At 46.4% G+C, this 26507-nt stretch overlaps 1 protein-coding gene across 1 annotated transcript in view; it reads right to left on the reverse strand.

The window, feature by feature from the left end:
• Positions 1-1312: 1312 nt before the first annotated feature.
• The window catches only part of LOC109868110 (solute carrier family 49 member 4), a 65621-nt gene continuing 40426 nt past the window's right edge, over positions 1313-26507 (reverse strand). The window contains exons 6-9 of the mRNA XM_020457551.2: positions 25196-25263; positions 16723-16850; positions 14190-14372; positions 1313-5848 (exon numbers count right to left, since the gene is read on the reverse strand). Coding sequence (XP_020313140.1) covers positions 5733-5848; positions 14190-14372; positions 16723-16850; positions 25196-25263 — 495 coding nt within the window. The 3' untranslated portion in view covers positions 1313-5732. The remainder of the gene's footprint in view (positions 5849-14189; positions 14373-16722; positions 16851-25195; positions 25264-26507) is intronic.

Raw genomic sequence — 26507 nt, forward strand, 5'->3', positions numbered from 1 at the left:
GGGTGATGGAGGAGGAGAAGAGTGGGTGATGGAGGAGGAGAAGAGTGGGTGATGGAGGAGGAGAAGAGTGGGTGATGGAGGAGGAGGAAGGTGGGTGATGGAGGAGGAGAAGAGTGGGTGATGGAGGAGGAGAAGAGTGGGTGATGGAGGAGGAGAAGAGTGGGTGATGGAGGAGAGAGTGGGTGATGAGGAGGTAGAAGAGTGGTGATGGAGGAGGAAGAGAGTGGGTGATGGAGGAGGAGAAAGTGGGTGGATGAGGAGGAGAAGATTGGGTGATGGGAGGAGGAGAAGATGGTGATGGAGGAGGGAGAAGTGAGTGGGTGAGGAGGAGAGAAGAGTGTGATGAGGAGAGAAAGTGGTGATGGAGGAGAAGAGTGGGTGATGGAGGAGGAGAGTGGGTGATGGAGGAGGAGGAGAGTGGGTGATGGAGGAGGAGAAGAGTGGGTGATGGAGGAGAAGAGTGGGTGATGGAGAGGAGAAGAGTGGGTGATTGAGAGGGGAGAGAGTGGGGATGGAGGAGGAGAGTGGGTGATGGAGGAGGAGAAGAGTGGGTGACGGAGGAGGAGAAGAGTGGGTGATGGAGGAGGAGAGTGGGTGATGGAGGAGGAAGAGAGTGGGGTGATGGAGGAGGAGAAGAGTGGGTGATGGAGGAGGAGAAGAGTGGGTGATGGAGGAGGAGAAGAGTGGGTGATGGAGGAGGAGAAGAGTGGGGTGATGGAGGAGGAGAAGAGTGGGTGATGAGAGGAGAGAAGAGGGTGTGATGGAGGAGGAGAAGAGTTGGGTGATGGCTGGAGGGAGAGTGGGTGATGAGGAGATAGAGTGGGTGGTCGATGGACGTGGGTGATGGAGGAGGGAGAGTGGGGTGATGGAGGAGGAGAGTGGGGGTGATGGAGGAGGAGAGTTGGTTATGGAGGAGGAAGAGTGGGTGATGGACGAGGAGAAGCGTGGGTCCGGTGACTGGACGGAGGAGAGTGGGTGATGGAGGAGGAGGCGCCATGGAGAGTGGGTGATGGCGGAGAGAGAGTGGTGGTGAGGTGATGAGAGGAGACGAGTGGGTGATGGAAGGAGGAGAAGGTGGGTGAATGGAGGAGGAGAAGAGGGTGGAAGAGGAGTGGGTGTGATGGAGGAGGGAGAGTGGGTGATGGAGGCGGAGAAGAGTGGGTGATTGGAGGCACGGAGAAGAGTGGGTGATGAGGAGAGGAGGAGTGGGTTGATGGAGGAGGGAAGAGTGTGTGATTGAGGAGGAGAGTGGGTGATGGAGGAGAGAGGAAGAGTGGGTGATGGAGGAGGAGGCGAGTGGTGTCTCCTGTTATTTTCAAAATGTATTTTTATTAAGCTTGCTTAAAATTCCACATACATCTGTTTTTGTTTTCACAGGACAATAACATCTATACCCCCAAAACACATGATAAGCAGTGTAATAGGAACGAGTTTCACTACTGTACACATACGGACTACCTCATCATCAGAGTGGGTGGAGAGGACAGAAATCACAGATCACAGGGAATTAAGGCAACATGTCACAAGGTTCTGAAGGTAAAGAGCATGAAGACAAAGTGTTCTATCACTGGGTCGATCCACGAAGAGTGTCTTTGGCATCCCTTTGATATTTTAAGTAGAAATTGTGCATCAATATTGAATTTCAAAAGCCTGTTATATTAAATGACGTGCCCTTAAACTTAGACCACACGTAGAATAAAAAATATCTGAATGAATAAATAAAGTCTTGACTAAGTGCCAAAAATCAGCATTTTGACATGTCCCTCTGTCTACCTTCTGTGACTTCTAGGAAGATGTTTTTTAACCCACTTAATCCCCACAAGTTCTCACCATCATTGTAAAGCCCTAGTTATTTTGCTGCTTTGACAAAGTCATTTCTGAAGATGATTATTTATTTTGTGTGATTAGTGATTCATTTACATCTGTCCCTCATTCTAAAGGTCAACCCTGTTACGTGAACTGAACTCTCATTGTAATATGGTGAAACTCTTCCTTTTAAATATTTTTTTAAAAAGAAACCATAAACATCTAATAGCCAAATCATAGCGTAAAAGCAGGTGAGATGGTTCTACTCTGAGCGGATCAAGCATAACATGTCAACCCTGTTACCCATACATAGACAGGCTAGAAATATATTTTTTATTTTACCTATTGAGCTGGGAAAATGTGTTTTAATGAACTGAACATGTGCTCTGACAGAATGTTAAAATTAGGTGAAATTCCTTTTAACAGCTCTCAAAAGGCACCAAATTGGTGGAACGACCCCATGAGGTAAAGAGAAAAACCCTTACCGTACAAGGTGAGTTAAAAAATTAACAAGGAGAGAGGAAAAGACAAGCGCCATTCAGAACATACAGTTGAAGTGGGAAGTTTACATACACTTAGGTTGGAGTCATTAAAACTTGTTTTTCAACCACTCCCCAAATTTCTTGTTAACAAACTATAGTTTCGGCATGTCGGTTAAGACATCTAATTTGTGCATGACAAGTAATTTTTCCAACAATTGTTTACAGACAGATTCAAAATACAGACTTGTTCAAAATATCACAATTCCAGCAGGTCAGAGGTTAACATACACTAAGTTGACTGTGCATTTAAACAGCTTGGAAAATTCCAGAAAATTATGTCATGGCTTTAGAAGCTTCTGGTAGGCTAATTGACATAATTTGAGTTAATTGGAGGTGTACCTGTGGATGTATTTCAAGGCCTACCTTCAAACTCAGTGCCTCTTTGCTTGACATCATGGGAAAATCAAATTAAATCAGTCAAGACCTCAGAAAATAAATTGTAGACCTCCACAAGTCTGGTTCATCCATGGGAGCAAATTCCAAACGCCTGAAGGTACCACGTTCATCCGTACAAACAATAGTACGCAAGTATAAACAGCATGTGACCATACAGCCGTCATACCGCTCAGGAAGGAGAAGCGTTCTGTCTCCTAGAGATGAACGTACTTTGGTGCGAAAAGTGCAAATCAATCCCAGAACAACAGCAAAGGACCTTATGAAGATGCTGGAGGAAATAGGTACAAAAGTATATATATCCACAGTGAAACAAGCCCTATATCGACATAACCTGAAAGGCTGCTCAGCAAGGAAGAAGCAACTGCTCCAAAACCGCCATAAAAAAGGCCAGATTACGGTTTCAACTGCACATGAGGACAAAGATAGTACTTTGTGGAGAAATGTCCTCTGGTCTGACGAAACAAAAATATAATTGTTTGGCCACAATGACCATCATTATGTTTGGAGGAAAAAGGGGGAAGCTTGCAAGCCGAAGAACACCATCCCAACTGGGAAGCACGGGGGTGGCAGCATCATGTTGTGAGGGTGCTTTGCTGCAGGAGGGACTGGTGTACTTCACAAAATAGATGGCATCATGAGGGGGGGGGGGGAAATAAGGTGGATAAATTGAAGCAACATCTCAAAACATGAGTCGGGAAGTTAAAGCTTGGTCGCAAATGGGTCTTCCAAATGGACAATGACCCCAAGCATACTTCCAAAGTTGTGGCAAAATGTTTTAAGGACTACAAAGTCAAGGTATTGGAGTGGCCATCACAAAGCTCTGACCTCAATCCCATAGATAATTTGTGGGCAGAACTGAAAAAGTGTGTTCGAGCAAGGAGGCCTGCAAACCTGACTCAGTTACACCAGCTCTGTCAGGAGGAATGGGCCAAAATTCACCCAATTTATTGTGGGAAGCTTGTGGAAGGCTACCCGAAACATTTGACCCTAGTTAAACAATTTAAAGGCAATGCTACCAAATACTAATTGAGTGTATGTAAACTTCTGACCCACTGGGAATGTGATGGAAGAAGTAAGAAATAGAAATAAAAGCTGGAATAAATCATTCTCTCTACTATTATTCTGACATTTCACATTCTTAAAATAAAGTGATGATCCTAACTGACCTAAGACAGGGAATTTTTACTAGGATTAAATGTTAGGAATTGTGGAAAAATGAGTTTAAATGTATTTGGCTAAGGTGTAAACCTCCGACTTCAACTGTACATACTATATACCGTATCACCCAGGAAAAACATTTTCTGTGGTTTGTCTGTGGCACAGCCGAGTAATGGGAGTTGGTGAGTGGTTTTGGGGAGTACCCCCCACTTGTGCACGGGCAGGGGGCATGTTGAAAAAATAAGTTCCCAGTTAAAGTCCCTTGTAGATTAGTGCCTTTCAGGAACAGTCACTCCACAATCTGGACAAAGGTGGTTCTTTCCCGTTCCCCTCATTTCATGTTGAACATCAGTTCAATATGTGTTATTTCTCCGTGGGAAAGTAAGCATCCCCTCCAAGTCCAACCCTGACCGTCCAGGCAAGGAGGTGCTTACCGAACCACTACCTGCCTCTTGTTGTCAGTGTCCTCAGCACAGTGACTACTGCTGGTGAACGCTGTGCGTTAGATGTAGAGCAGCTTCGTGGTGACTTAATAGTTTGTGGTTTCCACAGAATCAGCCACAGTCTCAGCTGTGCAACAGCGGTATATTTCATGACAGTCTTTGTATTTGTCTCTGTATCTACTGTGTTAGTGTTCTGATCCCTCAGTAAATACATCTGTAATAATAGACATTTCTACTGAGAAATATTTCATGTTAAAACCATTTTAAAAAACATGCCTTTCTCACTGAAACAAGTTTAGTTCAAAATTCAAAAATCTCCTATATAGTATAACAAACTGTAAACAGCAACAACAAAAAAACATTTGACAATTTTGAAATGTTCGTCTGCATATTAACCAACTCCAAACCAAAATATCTGACTCCTGTTGTCAGCTGAAAGGTCAGAATGACACGGGGAAACTACTACTTCCAACGTCCATATTCTGAACTGCTCATTAAAACGGACTGTGTGGTAACACCATGAGACCCGCGCAGCAGAGCCTCGACACACACAGAGAGGAGAGTTTAAAGCAGTGACTTTGTATGCAGAGCGAGGCGGTCTCTGCGGCTCATCCAATCATATCCCAAGACACTGGCGTGCACCAGGGTGGTGTCCAATCATAGTCGACGACACTGGCAGGAACCTGCACGGCCTGCAATCAATTCAATCCCATAGGGAGAAAAAATGTCTTGCATAAGTCTTGAAAGAGGGGGATATAGTAAAAAAAGGCGACCATATGTCACTATTAAAAGACATGTAATATCACAGGTAATTCTACAGAACAGCTTAGTTTGACAGTTTTAGCCCCCTGCAATTCATAACCAGCAGTTATGAGTGACACTAAAATGCTATACGGTCCCTTGTTAGCACAGACTGGTGGGGCTTGCTGATTGGCTGCTAGAGCTACTCAGCCAATCAGGCCTCTCTTCTCTCATTAAGATCAGAGGACCAACAGGCCACAGGGAAACCACCTGCCACAGAGTGCATCTTTAGACAACAACAGTCCCTCATCATACCATGACCAGGTCCCACTGTAGTTTACATTATAAAAAAGACAAGACAATGCTGCATCAGAGGACCAACTGGCCAAACCGACACTTATAAAGACTTAACATTAATTACTAATTGTCTGAGGCCCTTGGCTGGCGCTTCTCATTGGCTACAAGGAAATCACAATGAATCACCAACCAGCGTCATATTACAAGTTTACACCTACAGCTATACTTAAAACGTAAAAGAGCGCAAGTTGCACTTCTGAAATCCATTTTTCTTCCTCTTCTTCTTTGTGCAGTGCGTTTCAAATGTTCCTGTCTTTGTTCTCCTCTTGTTCCAGTCTTTTTGTGTGTGTCAGACTGAGACAAAGACGTCTAGGTAGAGGCGGTCGTAGGATTCCCTGAAGAAGAGGATGAGGACGAGGCTGAAGGCACAGGAGCCCGTCAAACACCAGTTTAGCCACGACAACTCTGAGGAGAGATGGAAAAGGTTAATTAGATCACTGAAGGTTACTCCTTACATCTGTACCTCTACGCTCACTGCAGGCCAGGCATTGCCGGTACACTACTGTACATCAACATCACAATGACCTTTATAACAGACGACAAGAACAACCAATCATATAGTTAAAGTATTGACTCCATGACTGTGTATAAACCCAACCGACGACATGCAATAGTAGCAGTATAACGTGTTCTAATAGTTTAATGTGGGGAGGTTATTCATGTCCCTTAACTCAAAACAAGCCCTAATCATGCAATGTATAGACTAGAGGGTGACATCGTTCTGAACTTTGTGTCATACATCTAAATAATGTCAGTAATGGCCTGTTTTCCCTTTCAGCATTGAACTAAACTTGAACCCCAATGTTTTTCCTTTTCCCTCCTGTTTTGCTGTTTAAGCTCCAGTGGCCCTAGTTAGCCTGTAATGAAGAGGTAATGGAAAGCCACGTGTAGAGTGAGACTAATTGGTGTGAGCCATGGTTCTACCTCAACACACACACACACACACACACACACACACACACACACACACACACACACACACACACACACACACACACACACACACACACACACACACACACACACACACACACACACACACACACACACACACACACACACACACACACGTAGAGCAACATATACCTTGACAGACACATTACTTCCTGTTACTGCACCAGAAAGAAATCGATATAGGTCTCCTTTCAGCTGCACAGCACTAGGCATGCCCTCTCAACATGATGCAGAGGTGTGGGTGGGGGGAGAGAGAGAACGAGAAAGAGAGAGAGACGGAATACAGAGAAAGAGTCACCAGAGAGAGCGAGGGAGACCAGAGAGTGAGAGAGCAGAGAGAGAGAAACAGAGAGACAGAAAGAGAGAGAGCAGAGAGAGAGAGAGAAACAGAGAGACAGAAAGAGAGAGAGCAGAGAGAGAGAGAGAAACAGAGAGACAGAAAGAGAGAGAGAGCAGAGAGAGAGACAGAAAGAGAGAGAGCAGAGAGAGAGAGAGAAACAGAGAGACAGAAAGAGAGAGAGCAGAGAGAGCGAGGGAGACCAGAGAGTGAGAGAGAAACAGATACAGAAAGAGAGAGCAGAGAGAGAGAGAAACAGACAGAAAGAGAGAGAGCAGAGAGAGCGAGGGAGACCAGAGAGTGAGAGAGAAACAGATACAGAAAGAGAGAGCAGAGAGAGAGAGAGAAACAGAGAGACAGAAAGAGAGAGCGCAGAGAGAGAGAGAGAGAGAGAGAGAGAGAGAGAGAGAGAGAAACTGAGCGGGGTGCCCAGCACCCCTACCACTAAGACAGGAACCACACGGCCTGATAAGGTAGAAGATGACAGCCCTCCAGCAGCTGGCAGGGACCTGATAAAGAAACAGCAGGACTAAATATAGAGAAATGAGGTCAAAACACACCAACTTGAGTGGAGCATGCATCTTAATTCCCCCTGCAGGGCATTTCAATTTCAGTTGCCCGGTCCTATAATGCAGTTGATCAATTGCCCCTGAAGTGAGCGGCTCAATCGATGGGTGAGAAGTGAGACTCAAGCTAGGTCAGCCGTTTGGCCTGTTTGGGTAAATTCTATGATTTGGCCCTCTGGCACATCTCAGAGTGAGTCAGCCAGAATGGATCCACCTCTCCACCAGGGTAAGGTGAAGGAGACAAGGGTGCATTGCACACAGGAGATAAAAATAGGCCTTTTGGCTTACTCTTTCACTTATTGTTGCTACCTAAACCTACACAGAAAACAGTCATAGTGTCCAGAGGGGAAGAGTAAGAAAGAGAGAGGCTCCTCCTAAGGACAATGTGAAGGAAAATAATATTTTTTCTTGCTTATCCTTTCATTTGTCTCTCCACTAGGGTACAAAAAGAGCCTCTTCCTGAAGCCAGGAAGAGAGAACATCTGTGGATCCAGAACACAGTGGACAGAGAGAGCGAGAACATCTGTGGGTCCAGAACACAGTGGACAGAGAGAACATCTGTGGGTCTAGAACACAGTGGACAGAGAGAGCGAGAACATCTGAGTCCAGAGCACAGTGGACAGAGAGAGAACATCTGTGGGTCCAGAGCACAGTGGACAGAGATAACATCTGTGGGTCCAGAACACAGTGGACAGAGAGAACATCTGTGGGTCTAGAGCACAGTGGACAGAGAGAGAACATCTGTGGGTCCAGAGCACAGTGGACAGAAATAACATCTGTGGTTCCAGAACACAGTGGACAGAGAGAGCGAGAACATCTGTGGATCCAGAACACAGTGGACAGAGAGAGAGAGAGAACATCTGTGGGTCCAGAACACAGTGAACAGAGAGCAAAAACATCTGTGGGTCCAGAACACAGTGGACAGAGAGAGAGAACATCTGTGGGTCCAGAACACAGTGGACAGAGAGCAAAAACATCTGTGGGTCCAGAGCCCAGTGGACAGAGAACGAAAACATCTGTGGGTCCAGAACACAGTGGACAGAGAGAACATCTGTGGGTCCAGAGCAGTAGACAGAGAGAACATCAGTGGGTCCAGAGCACAGTGGACAGAGAGAGACGATCTGTGGGTGCAGAGCACAGTGGACAGAGACAGAGAACATCTGTGGGTCCAGAAAACAGTGGACGGAGAGAGCAACAGAAAACATCTGTGGGTGCAGAACACAGTGGACAGAGAGAACAACTGTGGGTCCAGAGCACAGTGGACAGAGACAGAGACAGAGACAGAGAGAGAGAGAGAGAGAGAGAGAGAGAGAACATCTGTGGGTCCAGAGCACAGTGGACAGAGAGAGAGACAGAGAGAGAAAACATCTGTGGGTCCAGAACACAGTGGACAGAGAGAGCGAGAACATCTGTGGGTGCAGAGCACAGTGGACAGAGACAGAGAACATCTGTGGGTCCAGAACACAGTGGACAGAGAGAGCAACAGAAAACATCTGTGGGTGCAGAACACAGTGGACAGAGAGAACATCTGTGGGTCCAGAGCACAGTGGACAGAGAGAGAGACAGAGAGAGAGAGAAAGAGAACATCTGTGGGTCCAGAGCACAGTGGACAGAGAGAGAAAACATCTGTGGGTCCAGAACACAGTGGAGAGAGAGAGAGAGAGAGAGAGAGAGAGAGAGAGAGAGGGAAAGAGAGAGGGAAAGAGAGAGGGAAAGAGAGAGGGAAAGAGAGAGAACATCTGTGGGTCCAGAGCACAGTGGAAGACAAAAAGAAGAAGTGAAAAGGTGAAGGACGTTCCATTGTGCAGTAGCACAGTCATTAATCAAGTTAGCTCAGTAACCTGTTGCCTGTTGGTGTGGAGGCCCGTTTACGGAGTTGTGTTTCTCTGACTGTGTTGTCACCACAACCCGCCTGCCCCTGATTCATCCATTTAGATTGGAGATTAAGAGAGGAGAGATATGTGAACGGGTGTAGAGTCTGAATGAATGCTAATGTGTCTTTGTATGCTTACCAACAAGTATTTGTTTGTGAAGATGGGGCTAAGTGGCTTGTGCGGTCATGGTCCCTCTGACATTGTCAGTGAGGAGTGGTGGGCTGTACTGTGTAGAAAGTTGCTTGAACAGCAATACACAGGGGAATAGGAGTGGACTGAATCTATTTCCCTTTCTGTACATTCATAATGAAAGAGCCTCTGGGGAGAGATACGCTGATGCAGGCTATCATAGCTCCAGTAGCTCAGTGATAATACCCAACTGACAGTTAGAAAGGACATTTGAAATGATGTTTTCACTTCTCCCTCTGGCTATATTGACGCCTCACCCTGCGCCCTGGGACATCAGCCAAAGCCGCTTATCATACCAGAATTATTCCTAATTGTCGCCGATAATGCCGCGTTTTAAAATGGATGTAGCTTTTCAGAGCTGGTTAAATGTCTTCTCACTTTACATAGCTGTTTTTTTTAGGGGAATGGAGCTGGCTGACTGGCTGACTGGCTGACTGGCTGACTGGCTGGCTGACTGGCTGACTGGCTGGCTGACTGGCTGGCTGGCTGGCTGGCTGACTGGCTGACTGGCTGGCTGACTGGCTGGCTGGCTGGCTGACTGGCTGGCTGACTGGCTGACTGACTGGCTGACTGGCTGACTGGCTGGCTGGCTGACTGGCTGGCTGGCTGGCTGGCTGACTGGCTGACTGACTGGCTGACTGGCTGACTGGCTGACTGACTGGCTGACTGGCTGACTGGCTGACTGACTGGCTGACTGGCTGACTGGCTGACTGACTGGCTGACTGGCTGACTGGCTGACTGACTGGCTGACTGGCTGACTGACTGGCTGACTGGCTGACTGGCTGACTGGCTGGCTGGCTGACTGGCTGACTGGCTGGCTGGCTGGCTGGCTGACTGGCTGACTGACTGGCTGACTGGCTGACTGGCTGACTGACTGGCTGACTGGCTGACTGACTGGCTGACTGGCTGACTGACTGGCTGACTGGCTGACTGGCTGACTGACTGGCTGACTGGCTGACTGACTGGCTGACTGACTGGCTGACTGGCTGACTGGCTGACTGGCTGACCGTCTGACATTAGCCAGAAATAAATGAAATGAAATCATAAAACGTTCAATGAAACAAAATGAGAATAATTATTTTCTATTACTGTCAGAATGTTCCGACTGGGTGGGTAGACATTAAGACTGTTTAATATGACTGTGTGTTCCTAATAGGGTGTGTTTGATTACACTGTCAACTGTTCCCACGACGATCCTTCAAAAACATCCCAGTAATAAAAGTGCAACTGCAAAACAAAAGGCTTGTTAATGATCAACGTGGCGCTACAGTCTGACGCCTCCATAACATTCACAAAAGGTTAGGAATTACAGATATGCCAAATAACATGTTATTCATCTCATAGTGTTGTACTTCAAGACAAACACAGCAAAGTTTGACAAAAAACTAAGTTTAAAACAAAAAGAAAAGCGGCAATTATTTTCGGTTTCCCTCATAGAAGTCTTGGCAACAAACACAACGATATAGCTGCCTATCCCACACAAACGCTAACTCCTCCACATAGACGAGGAATCTTTGACTCTACACTTCACAATAAGGCTCCCTACTTTGTATTCCACCCACCTCTCCATAGCTAAATCACAAACACAGAGACGATGAAATCTAAAGTACCATCAGCTGTAGCTGTATGCATTCATATGGCCAATGTTGTCTCCATTCGTGTTTTCAGACAGATTCAGTCCTATATAGAGCAAAGGGTGCCATTTGGGAGGCACCCTGAAATACCCTGCTGGAATAGAAGGAAGTTGGGACCCGCTGAGCCGAGACCCTAGCAACCCTTCAATATTAAAACAATATATTTTTTAAAGAAGTTAAAGCATTGATACTTCAGAATTTGTTCTTTTGGCAGTGAGCAGCGAATGGAAATTTTAAATCAACTGTAACCAAAAAATAAATGAACATCTTTGAGGCTGAGATTGCCAATTTAAAATGAAGGATGGAGCGGGGTTGATTTTGAAAAGGCAAAGATTTATATGGAATTCTTCTGCTTTTAATTCCACACCACCGCATATGCCACATCGATTACTGTATAAGGCTGAAATGAATGAAGGATGAATTAGAGGTAAAAAACAAAATATTGTAGCCCTATCATACAGTGGAGGCTGCTGAGGGGAGGATGGCTCATAATAATGGCTGGAACAGAGCAAACGGAATGGCATCCAACCACGTGTTCAATGCATTTGATACCATTCTGCTCCAACCATTACCACAAGCCCATCCTCCCCAATTAAGGTGCGACCAACCTCCTGTGCTATCATACGGTCCTATTCCTTACAAATCTGTTTTGTGGTGGTTGAATATTATCCTCCGTTCATCCACTTTGGGTGATAAACAGCACAGAGACAACAGGAACTGGATTTAGTCGTAGTTGTCCCCCACAATGAAATCGAAAAGGGGACTGTGGATACGTCTCCGTCCGTTAGTACGTTTGTACGTTCATCACACGTTTGTACGTATCTCAGACAGCACTGGCCCGATTTTGACGAAACTTGGGTGAATGATGTGTCTTGCCATAGAGAGCCAATATTTGCAAATTTGCTAAATTCATGAGGGACAACATGTTTACTATTACCTTTTAATAAGTTGTCTCAAATACATGTAAACCAATGGTCTAAATTCCTATAGGGACATGTACATATCATATTAATTGTTCCTAACACTGATTCCTGAGGAACACCAACTTCTCTACTTTTATAGGGCCGAGCTACTGGCAGTCATCAAGAGTGTCCAGTCCTTACAGGAATACCACAGGATTCTGAACTCAAGATGTCTTGGGCCCTTAACTATAGATCTCAGACCAGTCTCAGCTGGGTATAGTCTCTGAGCATCACTCAGTGCAGAAGAGAGGGAGCGAGAGACCCAAGGGTAACATAAACCACACTACTGCCTATGACCACAACAGGGTTATATTTTAAAAGCTAAAGCTGCGCCAAAGCGCTCTCCTCTCAGTTTAATCTCCTGGGTGTCAGAGGGAAAGAGGGTAGGAAGCTGCAAACACTGTTCCCTTCACAGTTCCCACCATATGGGCAGCATCCAGCACACAGACCCCTCTGTACACATCCACCAAGATGTCATCAACCACCACCACCAACAACTAGAAGAGAAAAAGGTATACTTTGAGGCCTGTGTCCGTTTGCTGATCCTACAGTACATACATCTCCATCTGACACAGCCTGGCTATTGACAGTCAACACTTTGTCTACCTCCCAAATAGCACCCTATTACAGTGCACCACTCTGGGGAACCAGCCAAACTGTACACCCCCTGTACTCTGGGGAACCAGCCAGACTGTACACCCCCTGTACTCTGGTGGACGAGCCAGACTGTACACCCCCTGTACTCTGGTGGACCAGCCAGACTGTACACCCCCTGTACTCTGGTGGACCAGCCAGACTGTACACCCCATGTACTCTGGGGGACCAGCCAGACTGTACACCCCCTGTACTCTGGTGGACCAGCCAGACTGTACACCCCCTGTACTCTGGGGGACCAGCCAGACTGTACACCCCCTGAACTCTGGGGGATCAGCCAGACTGTACACCCCCTGTACTCTGATGGACGAGCCAGACTGTACACCCCCTGTACTCTGGGGGACGAGCCAGACTGGACGAGCCAGGCTGTACACCCCCTGTACTCTGGGGGACGAGCCAGACTGTACACCCCCTGTACTCTGGGGGACGAGCCAGACTGTACACCCCCTGTACTCTGGGGGACGAGCCAGACTGTACACCTCCTGTACTCTGGGGGACGAGCCAGGCTGTACACCCCCTGTACTCTGGGGGACGAGCCAGACTATAGACCCCCTGTACTCTGGGGGACGAGCCAGACTGTACACCCCCTGTACTCTGGGGGACGAGCCAGACTGTACACCTCCTGTACTCTGGTGGACCAGCCAGACTGTACACCCCCTGTACTCTGGGGGACGAGCCAGACTATAGACCCCCTGTACTCTGGGGGACGAGCCAGACTGGACGAGCCAGGCTGTACACCCCCTGTACTCTGGGGGACCCAGTGAATCTCTCGAATAGTAATCCAGTTCGCACAAATATGTGTACATATTTACTCAAAAGGGTTTGAGGGGGGAATGCTGTCATGTTCTAGAAGCATTATTCATCATTCCACCTGAGTGGCTTTGTGATTAGCCTTTACTGGAAGGTTAGACAATCAGACAAAGAAGAGCTCTGCAAACAGAATGTAGCTCAGCCAACAGAGGAGAGAAACAGAGGTTTCTTCCCAAGTGACACCATAGTCCCTTCATAGTGCACTATTTTTGACCATGGCGGCAGGGTTGCCATGGCGGCAGGGTTGCAAGTTCAAACCCCCGAGCTGACAAGGTACAACACTGTCGTTCTGCCCCTGAACAGGCAGTTAACCCACTGTTCCTAGGCCGTCATTGAAAATAAGAATTTGTTCTTAACTGACTTGCCTAGTTAAATAAAGGTTTAAAAAAATGGCCTCGTGAAAAGCAGTACACTATGAAGGAAATTGTGTGCCATTTGGGATGCACCCACAGAGAGGAGGCCTGATGCTTCGGATCCACTGACTTTATATTTCTACAGGTTCCAGACCTGCTCCTGGAGCCTGTAGAAATGTAGAAATGGGAGAAATAGAGGTAGAGATAGTCTGTCCTCTACTTACAAATGATACAATTTAAATTATTATAATCAAAATAAATATTATATCTTAAAAAGTCTGGGAATCTAATTCTAATATCTATTTGACCTCTTGACCTGGATGTAAATCTGACCTACTGCTCTAGAGCTCTCTCCTATCCACTTCTTTCTCTTCCATCTTGTGTTGTAGCTGTACTCTACCCGTCAGTCTTACCTGTGCTGTAGAAGGTGAGGAAGAAGAGGAGGCAGCCGGTGACCAGGTTACCGAGGAAGGTGACCACGCCACAGGTGATGCCCTCTGGCACGGGGTACACGGTCTCAATGAAGAGCTCAAAGAAGATAGGCACACTACTGTTGATGAAGATGCCCACCAGGATACAGGAGGTGTAAAGAGTAGCTGAGGGGAAGAGGGGAGGGGGGTTAATCAATCAATCATCACATTTTGTAAAGCAAAGGACAGGGATTCATGGGTTAACCAATCAAATGTGACTTATAAAGCCCTTTTGTACATATGGCACTTACTAGTATGAGATGACACTAGTCTAGTGTGACCATAAGAACAGTGTCACCATGAGAAGGCCTCAAAGTTCTCATTGTAACATATCAAAGCTTACTCATAATGTCATTCCAGCTAAGACAATGGTGGTTCAACAGTGGGTGGTGGATGGGGGGAAAAAACACAGGCAAAACCACCTGCTGTGCAGCTTGTGTTTTCATGAGATTGACTACAGTTAGTTATTCTCAGGGCACAGGCAAATTGCGTTGGTAAGTGCCATATGCTGCTGGCCGATTCCCCCAGTGTGTGTGTGTGTGTTTGTATGTGTGTACGGGTGCCTGTGTGTGTGTGTGTGTGTGTGTGCATCTCAACTAGTGTGCGTGCGTGCGCACGCACGTGTGTCCCCAATTTGCTTGCACGCATGTGTGTGTGTGTGTGTGTTTGTGTGCTCACAGTATCTGTGCGCGTGTCCGTGCTTGTGTGCCTGTGTGTCTTGGCCACCACTGATCGAGGTCTCAGCTGCTCTGAGGCCGAGCCCGGGGGCCCTGGGCTGGGAGAGGAGATTAAGCCATCACCGTGGAGCAGAGCATTGCTACATCCCAAATGGCACCCTATTCCCTATAAAGGGCACTACTTTTGACCAAAGTACTATGGTAGTGCACTATATAAGGAATAGGATACCATTTGGGACAGAACATGGCTCAGTCTCCTCCGTCTCCTTTATCACTGCAGATTGGGCCAAATCAACTCCTCATTAGCCAGCACCGCTCTAAATCACATTGCTGCCTCAGAGGACCCAGCCTGCCTGCCGCTGTCACAGAGAAACTGAGGCGATGCCACTGCACCGACGACACAGGCATCAAATCCTGAATGAATATCCCCTCATCACCCCTTTGTTCAACCACCCCCGTCCTGCTCTAAGGTATCAAACACAGACAACCTCTAGTGTCCCACGGCTGCTCTGTTCCTCCCACTCCGTCTCAGTCTCTCCCCGGTTGTAGCTAGTTGATCCCCAGGGGATGGTGCTGCTTCAGCGCAACATTTTAGACTTTTCCAGTAGGGGAAGTATTGTAGTAGAACCATGAAGAATGTGTCCAAGGGAAACCCCACGCTGTCAGCGAATACCTTAAAAATGATTTGGACCCCCTTATTTATCTCCAAATGTTAATTACGACCTTTTCTCATCGCTGCAACTCCCCAATGAGCTCAAGAGAGGCGAAGGTGGAGTCATGCGTCCTCTGAAACATGACCTGCCTAACTGCGCTCTTTAAACACCCGCCAGCTTAACCTAGAACCCAGCTGCACCAATGTGTCGGAGGAAACACCGTTCAAATGGCTACCGGGGTCAGCCTGCAGACACCTGGCGCGCCACAAGGAGTCACTAGGGCACAATGAGCGAAGTAAAGCCCCCTCCGCCAAACATTCCCGTCACCCGGACGATGCTGGGCCAAATATGCCACGGCCGGTTGTGGCACAGCCCAGGAATGATCCTGGGTTTATAGTAACGTCTCTAGCACTGCGATGCAGTGCCTTAGACCGCTGCGCCACTCGGGAGCGGATCCAGCTAATCACTATTACATGAATGATAATAGACGTCGTTGAAGAACAAAACCAGTGAAGTTGTGTAAAAAATACACATTATTATTAATTTAATAAGTGCGCAAGCTGAGGATTTCAAAAAAGGGATAACAAAGAGAGGTGTGTAATGTGGAAGAGGCTCCTACCAGAGCTATGTATATTACCACCCATGCACAGTACACCAGATGGATGGGCAATCCTGGGGTCTGTTAGCTTGGCACTGTCAGCCAGTAGCGAGAGGATTGAAAAAAATACTGATGACAAGCATGAAAATGATGATAGATGAGAATGCTAGAGCTGGTGAATGTGAAGTTCATGTGTTTGTTTGTTTCCAGGGAATCTGCTAATGTGCTACTGCATCGCAGTCCATATCTGCCCTGAGATTGGAGGGTTGGGAGTTCTATCCCCAGCCCAGTCATACCAAAGACTGTACAAATGGGCACGATGCATCTATTCTTGGCCCTGCGATAGACAAGAGTCTTGTCCAGGCGGTGTACTTGTACATCAATCTGCCTCACGCTACAGAAACAGGAGATGTACTTGCTTTACTCGGTCCATGCGTCCCTTCCTAAATCTAAAGGACAAGTCTGCTATTGAAGTATCCATTGTGGCTCTATTGAAATATCCATTGTGGCTCTAGGATTCTCTGGAAACCATGCTCTACTAGGCCTACCTGCAGTGGAGGGTAGGTGTGTGAGCCTGGTCAGGCAGGTTAATGTGAACCAGGTGGAGGCCAGGGAAGCACCAGCCATCATCAAGACCAGGATGAGCTTCAGCATGCCCCGGATAGAATCTGCAAACCTGGGGAGAGACAGAGATGGAGGTAGTAAACCTGGAGAGAGACAGATATGGAGGTAGTAAACCTGGAGAGAGACAGAGATGGAGGTAGTAACCCTGGAGAGAGACAGAGATGGAGGTAGTAAACCTGGAGAGAGTTAGAGATGGAGGTAGTAAACCTGGAGAGAGACAGATGGAGGTAGTAAACCTGGAGAGAGACAGATGGAGTTAGTAAACCTGGAGAGAGACAGAAATGAAGGTAGTAAACCTGGAGAGAGATGGAGGTAGTAAACCTGGAGAGAGATGGAGGTAGTAAACCTGGAGAGAGACAGAGATGGAGGTAGTAAACCTGGAGAGAGACAGAGATGGAGGTAGTAAACCTGGAGAGAGACAGAGATGGAGGTAGTAAACCTGGAGAGAGACAGAGATGGAGGTAGTAAACCTGGAGAGAGACAGAGATGGAGGTAGTAAACCTGGAGAGAGACAGAGATGGAGGTAGTAAACCTGGAGAGAGACAGAGATGGAGGTAGTAAACCTGGAGAGAGACAGAGATGGAGGTAGTAAACCTGGAGAGAGACAGAGATGGAGGTAGTAAACCTGGAGAGAGACAGAGATGGAGGTAGTAAACCTGGAGAGAGACAGAGATGGAGGTAGTAAACCTGGAGAGAGTTAGAGATGGAGGTAGTAAACCTGGAGAGAGACAGAGATGGAGGTAGTAAACCTAGAGAGAGACAGAGATGGAGGTAGTAAACCTGGAGAGAGACAGAGATGGAGGTAGTAAACCTGGAGAGAGACAGAGATGGAGGTAGTAAACCTGGAGAGAGTTAGAGATGGAGGTAGTAAACCTGGAGAGAGACAGAGATGGAGGTAGTAAACCTGGAGAGAGACAGAGATGGAGGTAGTAAACCTGGAGAGAGACAGAGATGGAGGTAGTAAACCTGGAGAGAGACAGAGATGGAGGTAGTAAACCTGGAGAGAGACAGAGATGGAGGTAGTAACCTGGAGAGAGTTAGAGATGGAGGTAGTAAACCTGGAGAGAGACAGAGATGGAGGTAGTAAACCTGGAGAGAGACAGAGATGGAGGTAGTAAACCTAGAGAGAGACAGAGATGGAGGTAGTAAACCTGGAGAGAGACAGAGATGGAGGTAGTAAACCTGGAGAGAGACAGAGATGGAGGTAGTAAACCTGGAGAGAGTTAGAGATGGAGGTAGTAAACCTGGAGAGAGACAGAGATGGAGGTAGTAAACCTGGAGAGAGACAGAGATGGAGGTAGTAAACCTGGAGAGAGACAGAGATGGAGGTAGTAAACCTGGAGAGAGTTAGAGATGGAGGTAGTAAACCTGGAGAGAGACAGAGATGGAGGTAGTAAACCTGGAGAGAGACAGAGATGGAGGTAGTAAACCTGGAGAGAGACAGAGATGGAGGTAGTAAACCTGGAGCACACAGATAGAAACAGGATTGTTTTTAAACAACTGAAACGGGTACAACATTGCCTAATTTGGTATGTTTCAAAAATGGCTTAAAGGAAAACTCTACTCAAAAACTATATTTTGGTATTTTCTTCCACTGATGGAAGTCCAACACTGTAGTCCACTGTTGATACGGTCCCAAAATGTTTTGCATGTCAGGAGTTTAAGATATTGGACTTTCAAGAAGCAAGAAGCAATGTGTCACCCGCCACATCATCATGATGATGCAAATCATGACATGCTTCAAACCACAACAAAGAGTGTAAACATGTCTCAGGGTGACTTATGTGCCTCCATGTCACCATCGATAAAAGGGAAGCAGTCATGGTGTCAGGAGAATGTAGCTGTCCCTGGGTTACAACTGGTGACAGCTTACAGTGATACACCATGATATGAGTTGATGTAATTTAGATCACCAGTGACTGTGAAGCAAGCAGGCAGATATTTGATGTCTGCTACTCCCTATCCATCCAGATATTTGATGTCTGCTACTCCCTATCCATCCAGATATTTGATGTCTGCTACTCCCTATCCATCCAGATATTTGATGTCTGCTACTCCCTATCCATCCAGATATTTGATGTCTGCTACTCCCTATCCATCCAGATATTTGATGTCTGCTACTCCCTATCCATCCAGATATTTGATGTCTGCTACTCCCTATCCATCCAGATATTTGATGTCTGCTACTCCCTATCCATCCAGATATTTGATGTCTGCTACTCCCTATCCATCCAGATATTTGATGTCTGCTACTCCCTATCCATCCAGATATTTGATGTCTACTACTCCCTATCCATCCAGATATTTGATGTCTGCTACTCCCTATCCATCCAGATATTTGATGTCTGCTACTCCCTATCCATCCAGATATTTGATGTCTGCTACTCCCTATCCATCCAGATATTTGATGTCTGCTACTCCCTATCCATCCAGATATTTGATGTCTGCTACTCCCTATCCATCCAGATATTTGATGTCTGCTACTCCCTATCCATCCAGATATTTGATGTCTGCTACTCCCTATCCATCCAGATATTTGATGTCTGCTACTCCCTATCCATCCAGATATTTGATGTCTGCTACTCCCTATCCATCCAGATATTTGATGTCTGCTACTCCCTATCCATCCAGATATGCTGAACAAAGCCTTGTGTTTTAGCGTTCAAAATCAAATCAAATTGTATTTGTCACATGCGCCGAATACAAACAGGTATAGATAGACCTTACAGTGAAATACTTACTTACAAGCCCTAACCAACAATGCAGTTAAACCCCCCCACCCCCCAAAAAATATAAGAATATGAAATGAAATAAACAAAATAATTAAAGAGTAGCAGTAAAATAACAATAGCGAGGCAATATACAGGGGGTACCGGTACAGAGTCAATGTGCGGGGGGCACAGGTTAGTCGAGATAATCAAGGTAATATGTACATGTACACTACCGTTCAAAAGTTTGGTGTCACTTAGAAATGTCCTTGTTTTTGAAAGAAAAGCAATTTTTTTGTCCATTAAAATAACATCAAATTGATCAGAAATACAGTGTAGACACTGTTAATGTTGCATCCTGGAGTCGTCTCTTCACTATTGACGTTGAGACTGGTGTTTTGTGGGTACTATTTAATGAAGCTGCCAGTTGAGGACTTGTGAGCCATCTGTTTCTCTAACTAGACACTTTAATGTACTTGTCCTCTTGCTCAGTTGTGCCCCGGGGCCACCCACTCCTCTTTCTATTCTGGTTAGGGCCTGTTTGCGCAGTTCTGTGAAGGGAGTAGTACACAGCGTTGTACGAGATCTTCAGTTTCTTGGTAATTTCTCACACGGAATAGCCTTCGTTTCTCAGGACAAGATTAGACTGACGAGTTTCAGAAGTAAGTTCTTTGTTTCTAGCCATTTTGAGCCTGTAATCAAACCCACAAATGCTGATGCTCCAGATACTCAACTAGTCTAAAGAAGGCCAGTTTTAATGCTTCTTCAACCAGGACAGTTTTCAGCTGTGCTAACATGATTGCCGGTTTTCTAATGATCAATTAGCCTTTTAAAATGATAAACTTGGATTAGCTAATACAATGTGCCATTGGAACACAGGAGTGATGGTTGCTGATAATGGGCCTCTGTTAATGAACAAAAAATGTGAATTTCTTTCAAAAACAAGGACATTTCTAAGTGACCCTAAACTTTTGAACAGTAGTATAGTTAGAGTAGTAGAGTTATTAAAGTGACTATGCATAGATCATAACAGAGAGTAGCAGCAGTGAGGAGGGAGAGGGGCCATTTAATTAGATGTTCCTCTCTCAACATGTGTTGAGCTATCCCACCTGACAAGTAGGCTTGGGCAATATATAGTTTATTCCATATACAGGGGTATTTTCAAATAGCGATGGTATGATTTTCAATAGCGTAAACACATTGTTTTATTGTAAATTGTTGAGGGCAACCCCACATCGCGAGGGCTGCGACCTACGTCACTGATGAACTGTAAGTTAAGTATAACTATAAGATGTGTCAAATGAATGATATCAAACTCAGGGCTCCAGCTATGCATTTGGTTTGCTATGGAAGTGGCTAGATGTCAATAGCAAGCTTCTTGGTTACAGCAGATTTCTAATCCCCTCTTGGATCAAGATCCCTGTTGACAATATTGTTATTATTTTTTAAATAGTGTTAGTAAGTTTTAGAAATAGTGTTTGTTCCTTGTACTGTAGGCACTTCTGGTAACACTGTATACCCCGGTATGGTACAGAAATACAGAAAATATGGATACTGCCCAACCCTACTGACAAGGTTTACTCCTGACAAGGTTTACTCCTGGACTGACAAGGTTTACTCCTGGACTGACAAGGTTTACTCCTGGACTGACAAGGTTTACTCCTGGACTGACAAGGTTTACTCCTGGACTGACAAGGTTTACTCCTAACTGTCCGACATCGCACATATTGAAGCTCGTAGTGGAAAGACACTAATTGCCTTTGTTTTGTTGTGCTCAGACAAGATGCTTCAGAAAAATTGTTCAACCCAACAAAGAACTATTTGTGAAAAAACACCCTCAGGAAATGTTGAATTTGTCAAACAGTCTATCAGAGTTCAATAAAACTGTAGCAGGGGAACATAAGGGAAATCCGTTTTGGACAGCCTCACAGACAACAAAACTATTTAACTTCAAACCATTTATTTTTGCACTGTCTGTGTGTGGCTAGGAACCATATGTCACTCAGACTGTCTGATAGTATGACCCCCATAGTGTTCTGTCTGAGTGAAGAATACATCTAGGATCAACTTTCTATTCATGAATGGACAGAGCATTCTGCCTAACATGCTATTATGTACCTTTTGGAAGAAAACACAACAGGGATACTGGGCCATGGAAGGAGGTGCTTTGGCAGGGACAGGCAAGTACTGCCCAGCCCAGTCTGCTCTGTCATTCCCCAGCCAAAGCCAGCCTCTGCTCCTACCCATCTGCCACTAGCTCCAACTCTCCCCTGGCTGTGCCAGAGACTACAGCCCTGCACCTACCCAGTCAACCCCTCTCCTCTCTGGGTAGAGGACCACAGCTAAGTCCTCTACTCAAACAGCACCAGTATCCTATTATATACGCCTCCTACACCCAGCCAAACCCTTGTCTCACTGGGTAGAGGAGCACAGTTAATGGACCCCTACACCCGTGGTTCCCAAACCTCTCCTCAGGGACCCGCAGCCATTCCATGTATTTGATCTATTCCAGAGCTAGCACACCTGATTCAACGTGTCATCTGTCATCAAACCATTGAGTAGGTAAGCCAGGTGAGTTAGTTCGGGGCTATTACAAAATAGTGAAATATCTGGGGTCCCTGAGGAGAGGTTTGAGAACCACTACCCTACCCTACACCACCACCACCACCAGTATCATAATTACTATCACCCCTCTCACATCTAATTTGTTTACTGACACCTGCAATAAATGCAGCATGCATCTAAGTAGTATATTTCAAGACTCCTTTATGCCCTACAATGTCAGCTGACAAGACTGGAGCATACTGTACGCCTATCTTGCTGTGAGGTAATGTCTAAATTAAAAGCACATCAATAACAGTTGTGTCAGATTTATTGGCTAGAAGATAGTGACGCTTAAATCTCCTCTGGCATCAGGTTTCATTTTGTGCATTCTCCTCTGGCTAACTGCAGGAATAATTCAATTCTTATTCCATTTGATATTATCATTATTAGGTATATTTGTCTCCATTCTGTGCCAAGACAAGGGCATGTACTGAATGAACAAACCAGTCTGATAGATGGCTGTAATGATATCACTGACAGACAACGGCCAAAACAAATTCAGTTATTTCCATTTTCCATTTTAAATATCTTGTTTACCCCTCGTTTATCTAAGATAAATACCTGATCATCTCTCAGGTCTCTAGTGGCAGTTAATGTGGTTAAAAACTCTTCTACCTCCCTCCCTCCATTCCTTCCCCCCTGCCTCCCTCCCTCCCTTCCCCCTTGCCTCCCTCCCTGCCTCCCTCCCTGCCTGCCTCCCTGCCTGCCTGCCTGCCTCCCTCCCTCCCTCCCTCCCTCCCTCCCTCCCTCCCTCCCTCCCTCCCTCCCTCCCTCCCTCCCTCCCTCCCTCCCTCCCTCCCTCCCTCCCTCCCTCCTCCCTTCCCCCTTGCCTCCCTCCCTTCCTGCCTCCCTCCCTTCCCCCCTGCCTCCCTCCCTTCCCCCTGCCTCCCTCCCTCCCCCCCTGCCTCCCTTCCCCCTGCCTCCCTCCCTCCCCCCCTGCCTCCCTTCCCCCCTGCCTCCCTCCCAATGCCTCTCCTCAGGTTGATAATGGGACTTGGCTTATAATGGTGGGTATAATGTTTAACAAAGGATAATGGGAGGTGGTTATTATTATTAATTTCCACCAGCTCTGTTCTGTTCCAGGTATGGTCTTAAAGCAGCATTTTCACCCCGACCACAAGCTGCTGGCCGACAATTAAAAGGCGCAGGCTCATTTGTCAAACGTGTCTCTGACGCACGACGCACACACAGACACAGACAGACACAGACAGACAGACACAGACAGACACACCTCTGAGCACCTGTCGCTAATTGCCCCCATAGTGACAAATACTGCCATCCATCTAGTGGTGGGCGCATCTCAGGGGGAAGAAAAATTAGGAATGTGTGTGTGTTGGGGAGTGAGTGTTTGTTTGGCTGTCACAAAGCCCTCCCGGGAAGCAAACCACTTAGTATTTGCAACCATAACACCTGCAGCAAAAGTTCTTGAATGTCTGCTGCCTGTGGCAAGCTGCTCTCTGATGTGTGTGTGGCGTAAGGTGAGACAGAGGTGTGTTATAACTTACGTTCAGGCACGAGAGTGTGTGTGTGGGTGTGTGGGTGGGTGTGTGTGCTCTGTACTGTAACTCAGCAGCTCCATCAACACCAAATCGTCAGGCAAATGATCATTAATGGTTCCACAAAGGTCCCAGTACTATAGAGGTAAACAGGGGCATCTGCTACTGCGCTTCCCAAACACAACACATCACCAATCACAGCAAAACTCAAACAAACACATACATGGAACGCAACCCCACCCGAAGCACCGCTCTGCTCAGATCAGCTCCCCAAGCTAACCGCCAACAGACGCCAAATTAAGTCAGACGTGAGAAGGAAGCCAATCAACTGGCTGACTGAGACTCTTTAATGAGTTAGTTTCTGTTTCTCTGCCATCACATCAACATCTACTGCTGCAAACCTTACCCAACCCTGATTAACCCTGGATCTATAGTTAACACACAATAGTTTGTTAGATAGCTCCAGTCCACTCCAGCCTATACCAAGAACAGAACAGTTCCATGAATCAAGGCTGGAGTTATGGCCTAGTTTTCCAAATGAAAGAGTTGTGAGACTTTGGCCCTGCCTGGAAGTGCTGATTGGACCGGGCGATGAGCATATACATGTCAGCTGGACGACGGGTCCATTCCTTTTGCAGAGTCCACAGATTGGGGCCTACGGTGTGTCAGTCTATCCATCAGCTAGAGAGATGTGGCCCATTGCATTAGCATTCACTTACTCACCTCCGTCTATCACAACAACCATGGATTTAATAGACTAAGAGAGATGGAGGGAAGGAGTGGATGAGGTGAGCTAAGGGGTTTGAGACGGCGGGCGCATCCCAAATTGCACCCTTTTCCCTATGTAATGGACAACTTTTGACCAGAGCTCATAGACATTTAGGACACACCCTGAGACTCCTACCCCCTCCAATACCACTAAACACAGTAATGTTTCAAGAAAGTGAGCGAATCAGACTGGAATGCAGCATAAGCAGACAGAGTAATAGACTCATTTATTCTTGTGAACATGCTTAGTAATGGGTTTCTAGTTGCTAATCTTGTTGACAGGCCTTGGAGGCAGAGCCAAAGCTATTACGACCAAACATGGGCTGTGTATTTTCATGCATACTTAATCTGAAGATACTAAGCGAGTGTATGGAGTTCACGATAAATGCTTATCCTCCAATTTGACGGCTCACCTGGTCCAAGGAGATGGTTTAGGACTGAAATGATGAGACAGGCTTATTAATGGGAGGATCTCTCCTCACACATCGCTGAACGAGAGCTAGCTGTTGGTAGTCAAGCTTAGTCCAAGCCCAGCCTACCTTCAGACTGTACTGGGCCTACTCCAGACAACCTCTAACTAGCAGCCGGATTCACCGTTGAGATAAGCACACTCAACTCAGACTTTCACAAAATTCATTCAGTGACGTCAATAGGAGAAAATCTGAGTTAAGCAAACGGATCTCAAGTCAGAAAACTGTCCGGGGCCTTTAAGGACATCAAATATCTGACACCCCATCAGGGGTTATCTGTGGGCACATTCAGGTCAAGTCATGCTACAATGCTAAATCACATGGAAATGGTCTGCTGTTTCTGTTGCTTACCTGGCCATGGCCACTCCAAACACACAGCCGCCCACAATGGACCAGAATCCGATCCAGCCAGCATCCACCTTGAGAGACAGACAGAGAGAGAGAGAGAGAGAGAGAGAGAGAGAGAGATAGATGGATACAAAAGGAGAGATCAAGAGAGAATGAGGGTATTGACAGAGAACGAGATAGCAAGGAAGAGAGTGTGGAAGCGAGAACAAGAGACATAAAGAGGGGAGAATTATTCCATGTTCAGCATGCCAAACACGACTCAGGGGACCGAGGCTAAACAGAGAGCAGGCACTGTGTCTGAAGACTGGGGAAAACGGTCAATCAAGCCCAGGGTAAATTGCAACCCTGTATTCTGATAGTGGTGGGAGTCAACGGCTGGTGGTGTCAATGTGATGATTCATCACAGACAAACGCCTGCTCTGACAGATGGAGAAGAAAAAACGAACATTATGACCAGGGTCTTGTTCTGTAGGGAGAAAACAGAGTAAAGCAGGGAAACACTACCACAACTTGCCCAATAGGAAGAGAGATGTTAGATTTGTGTTGCAAAATGTTTTTCTACAGTGTTCCCTCCTGAACTAGACCCAGGGTCTACTGCTGCAGCATCAGCATGAGAGACTGACTGCATCACAGACGGAGGCCAATGTGTCACCCACACACAACACAAACGCTCTCACACACACAAACGCGCACACACACACCTCTCTGGGGATGCTGAGTGCCAATGAAGGTGTGCCGGGGTTCACATCAATCTACCTTAAACTATAACTCAGGTAGAAAAAAAGAGGAGCCACGTTGAAAGAGGCCAGATGTGAGTATAAACAAGATGAGACCAGCATGTGAATAAAGCATCGTGTACAGAAGAGATCCGTGGTCTAGGGGCCTTTTCTGAAACTTTCTTGAAAAGGAACAAAGGTTGTGAAGCTGAATGCAAATCGTTCTGCATGCTATGTAAGTGTCAGGAAAGAGATCCTAGCATTGTGTGTGTGTGTGTGGTTAATTAACTGCAATATGCTCAGTCCTAGATGCAGCCGTACAGGCCTGATTTGTTCGTGCTCAGCTTAATAATCATGCGCGTTGTTACTACTGTGTCAATAACCAGGAAATGGTTTCCGTGACGAAGTTATGTACGGTGTGGAAGCCAGGGCTTCAGGCTCCTGGCACATTCACTTATTTGTCTTTCTTAAATTTTCTCTTGTTTCTGAGCCTTTTAAGCCAGTAATCATGGCACTTACCCGTGGGTGTCGCACAACACAATGGCATTGCCATGCTAATTCATTCAGAGGTAACCACGGATAGCATCAAAAGACACCAC

This window comes from Oncorhynchus kisutch, linkage group LG2 (assembly GCF_002021735.2).
Source record: "Oncorhynchus kisutch isolate 150728-3 linkage group LG2, Okis_V2, whole genome shotgun sequence".
Classification (NCBI taxonomy): domain Eukaryota; kingdom Metazoa; phylum Chordata; class Actinopteri; order Salmoniformes; family Salmonidae; genus Oncorhynchus; species Oncorhynchus kisutch.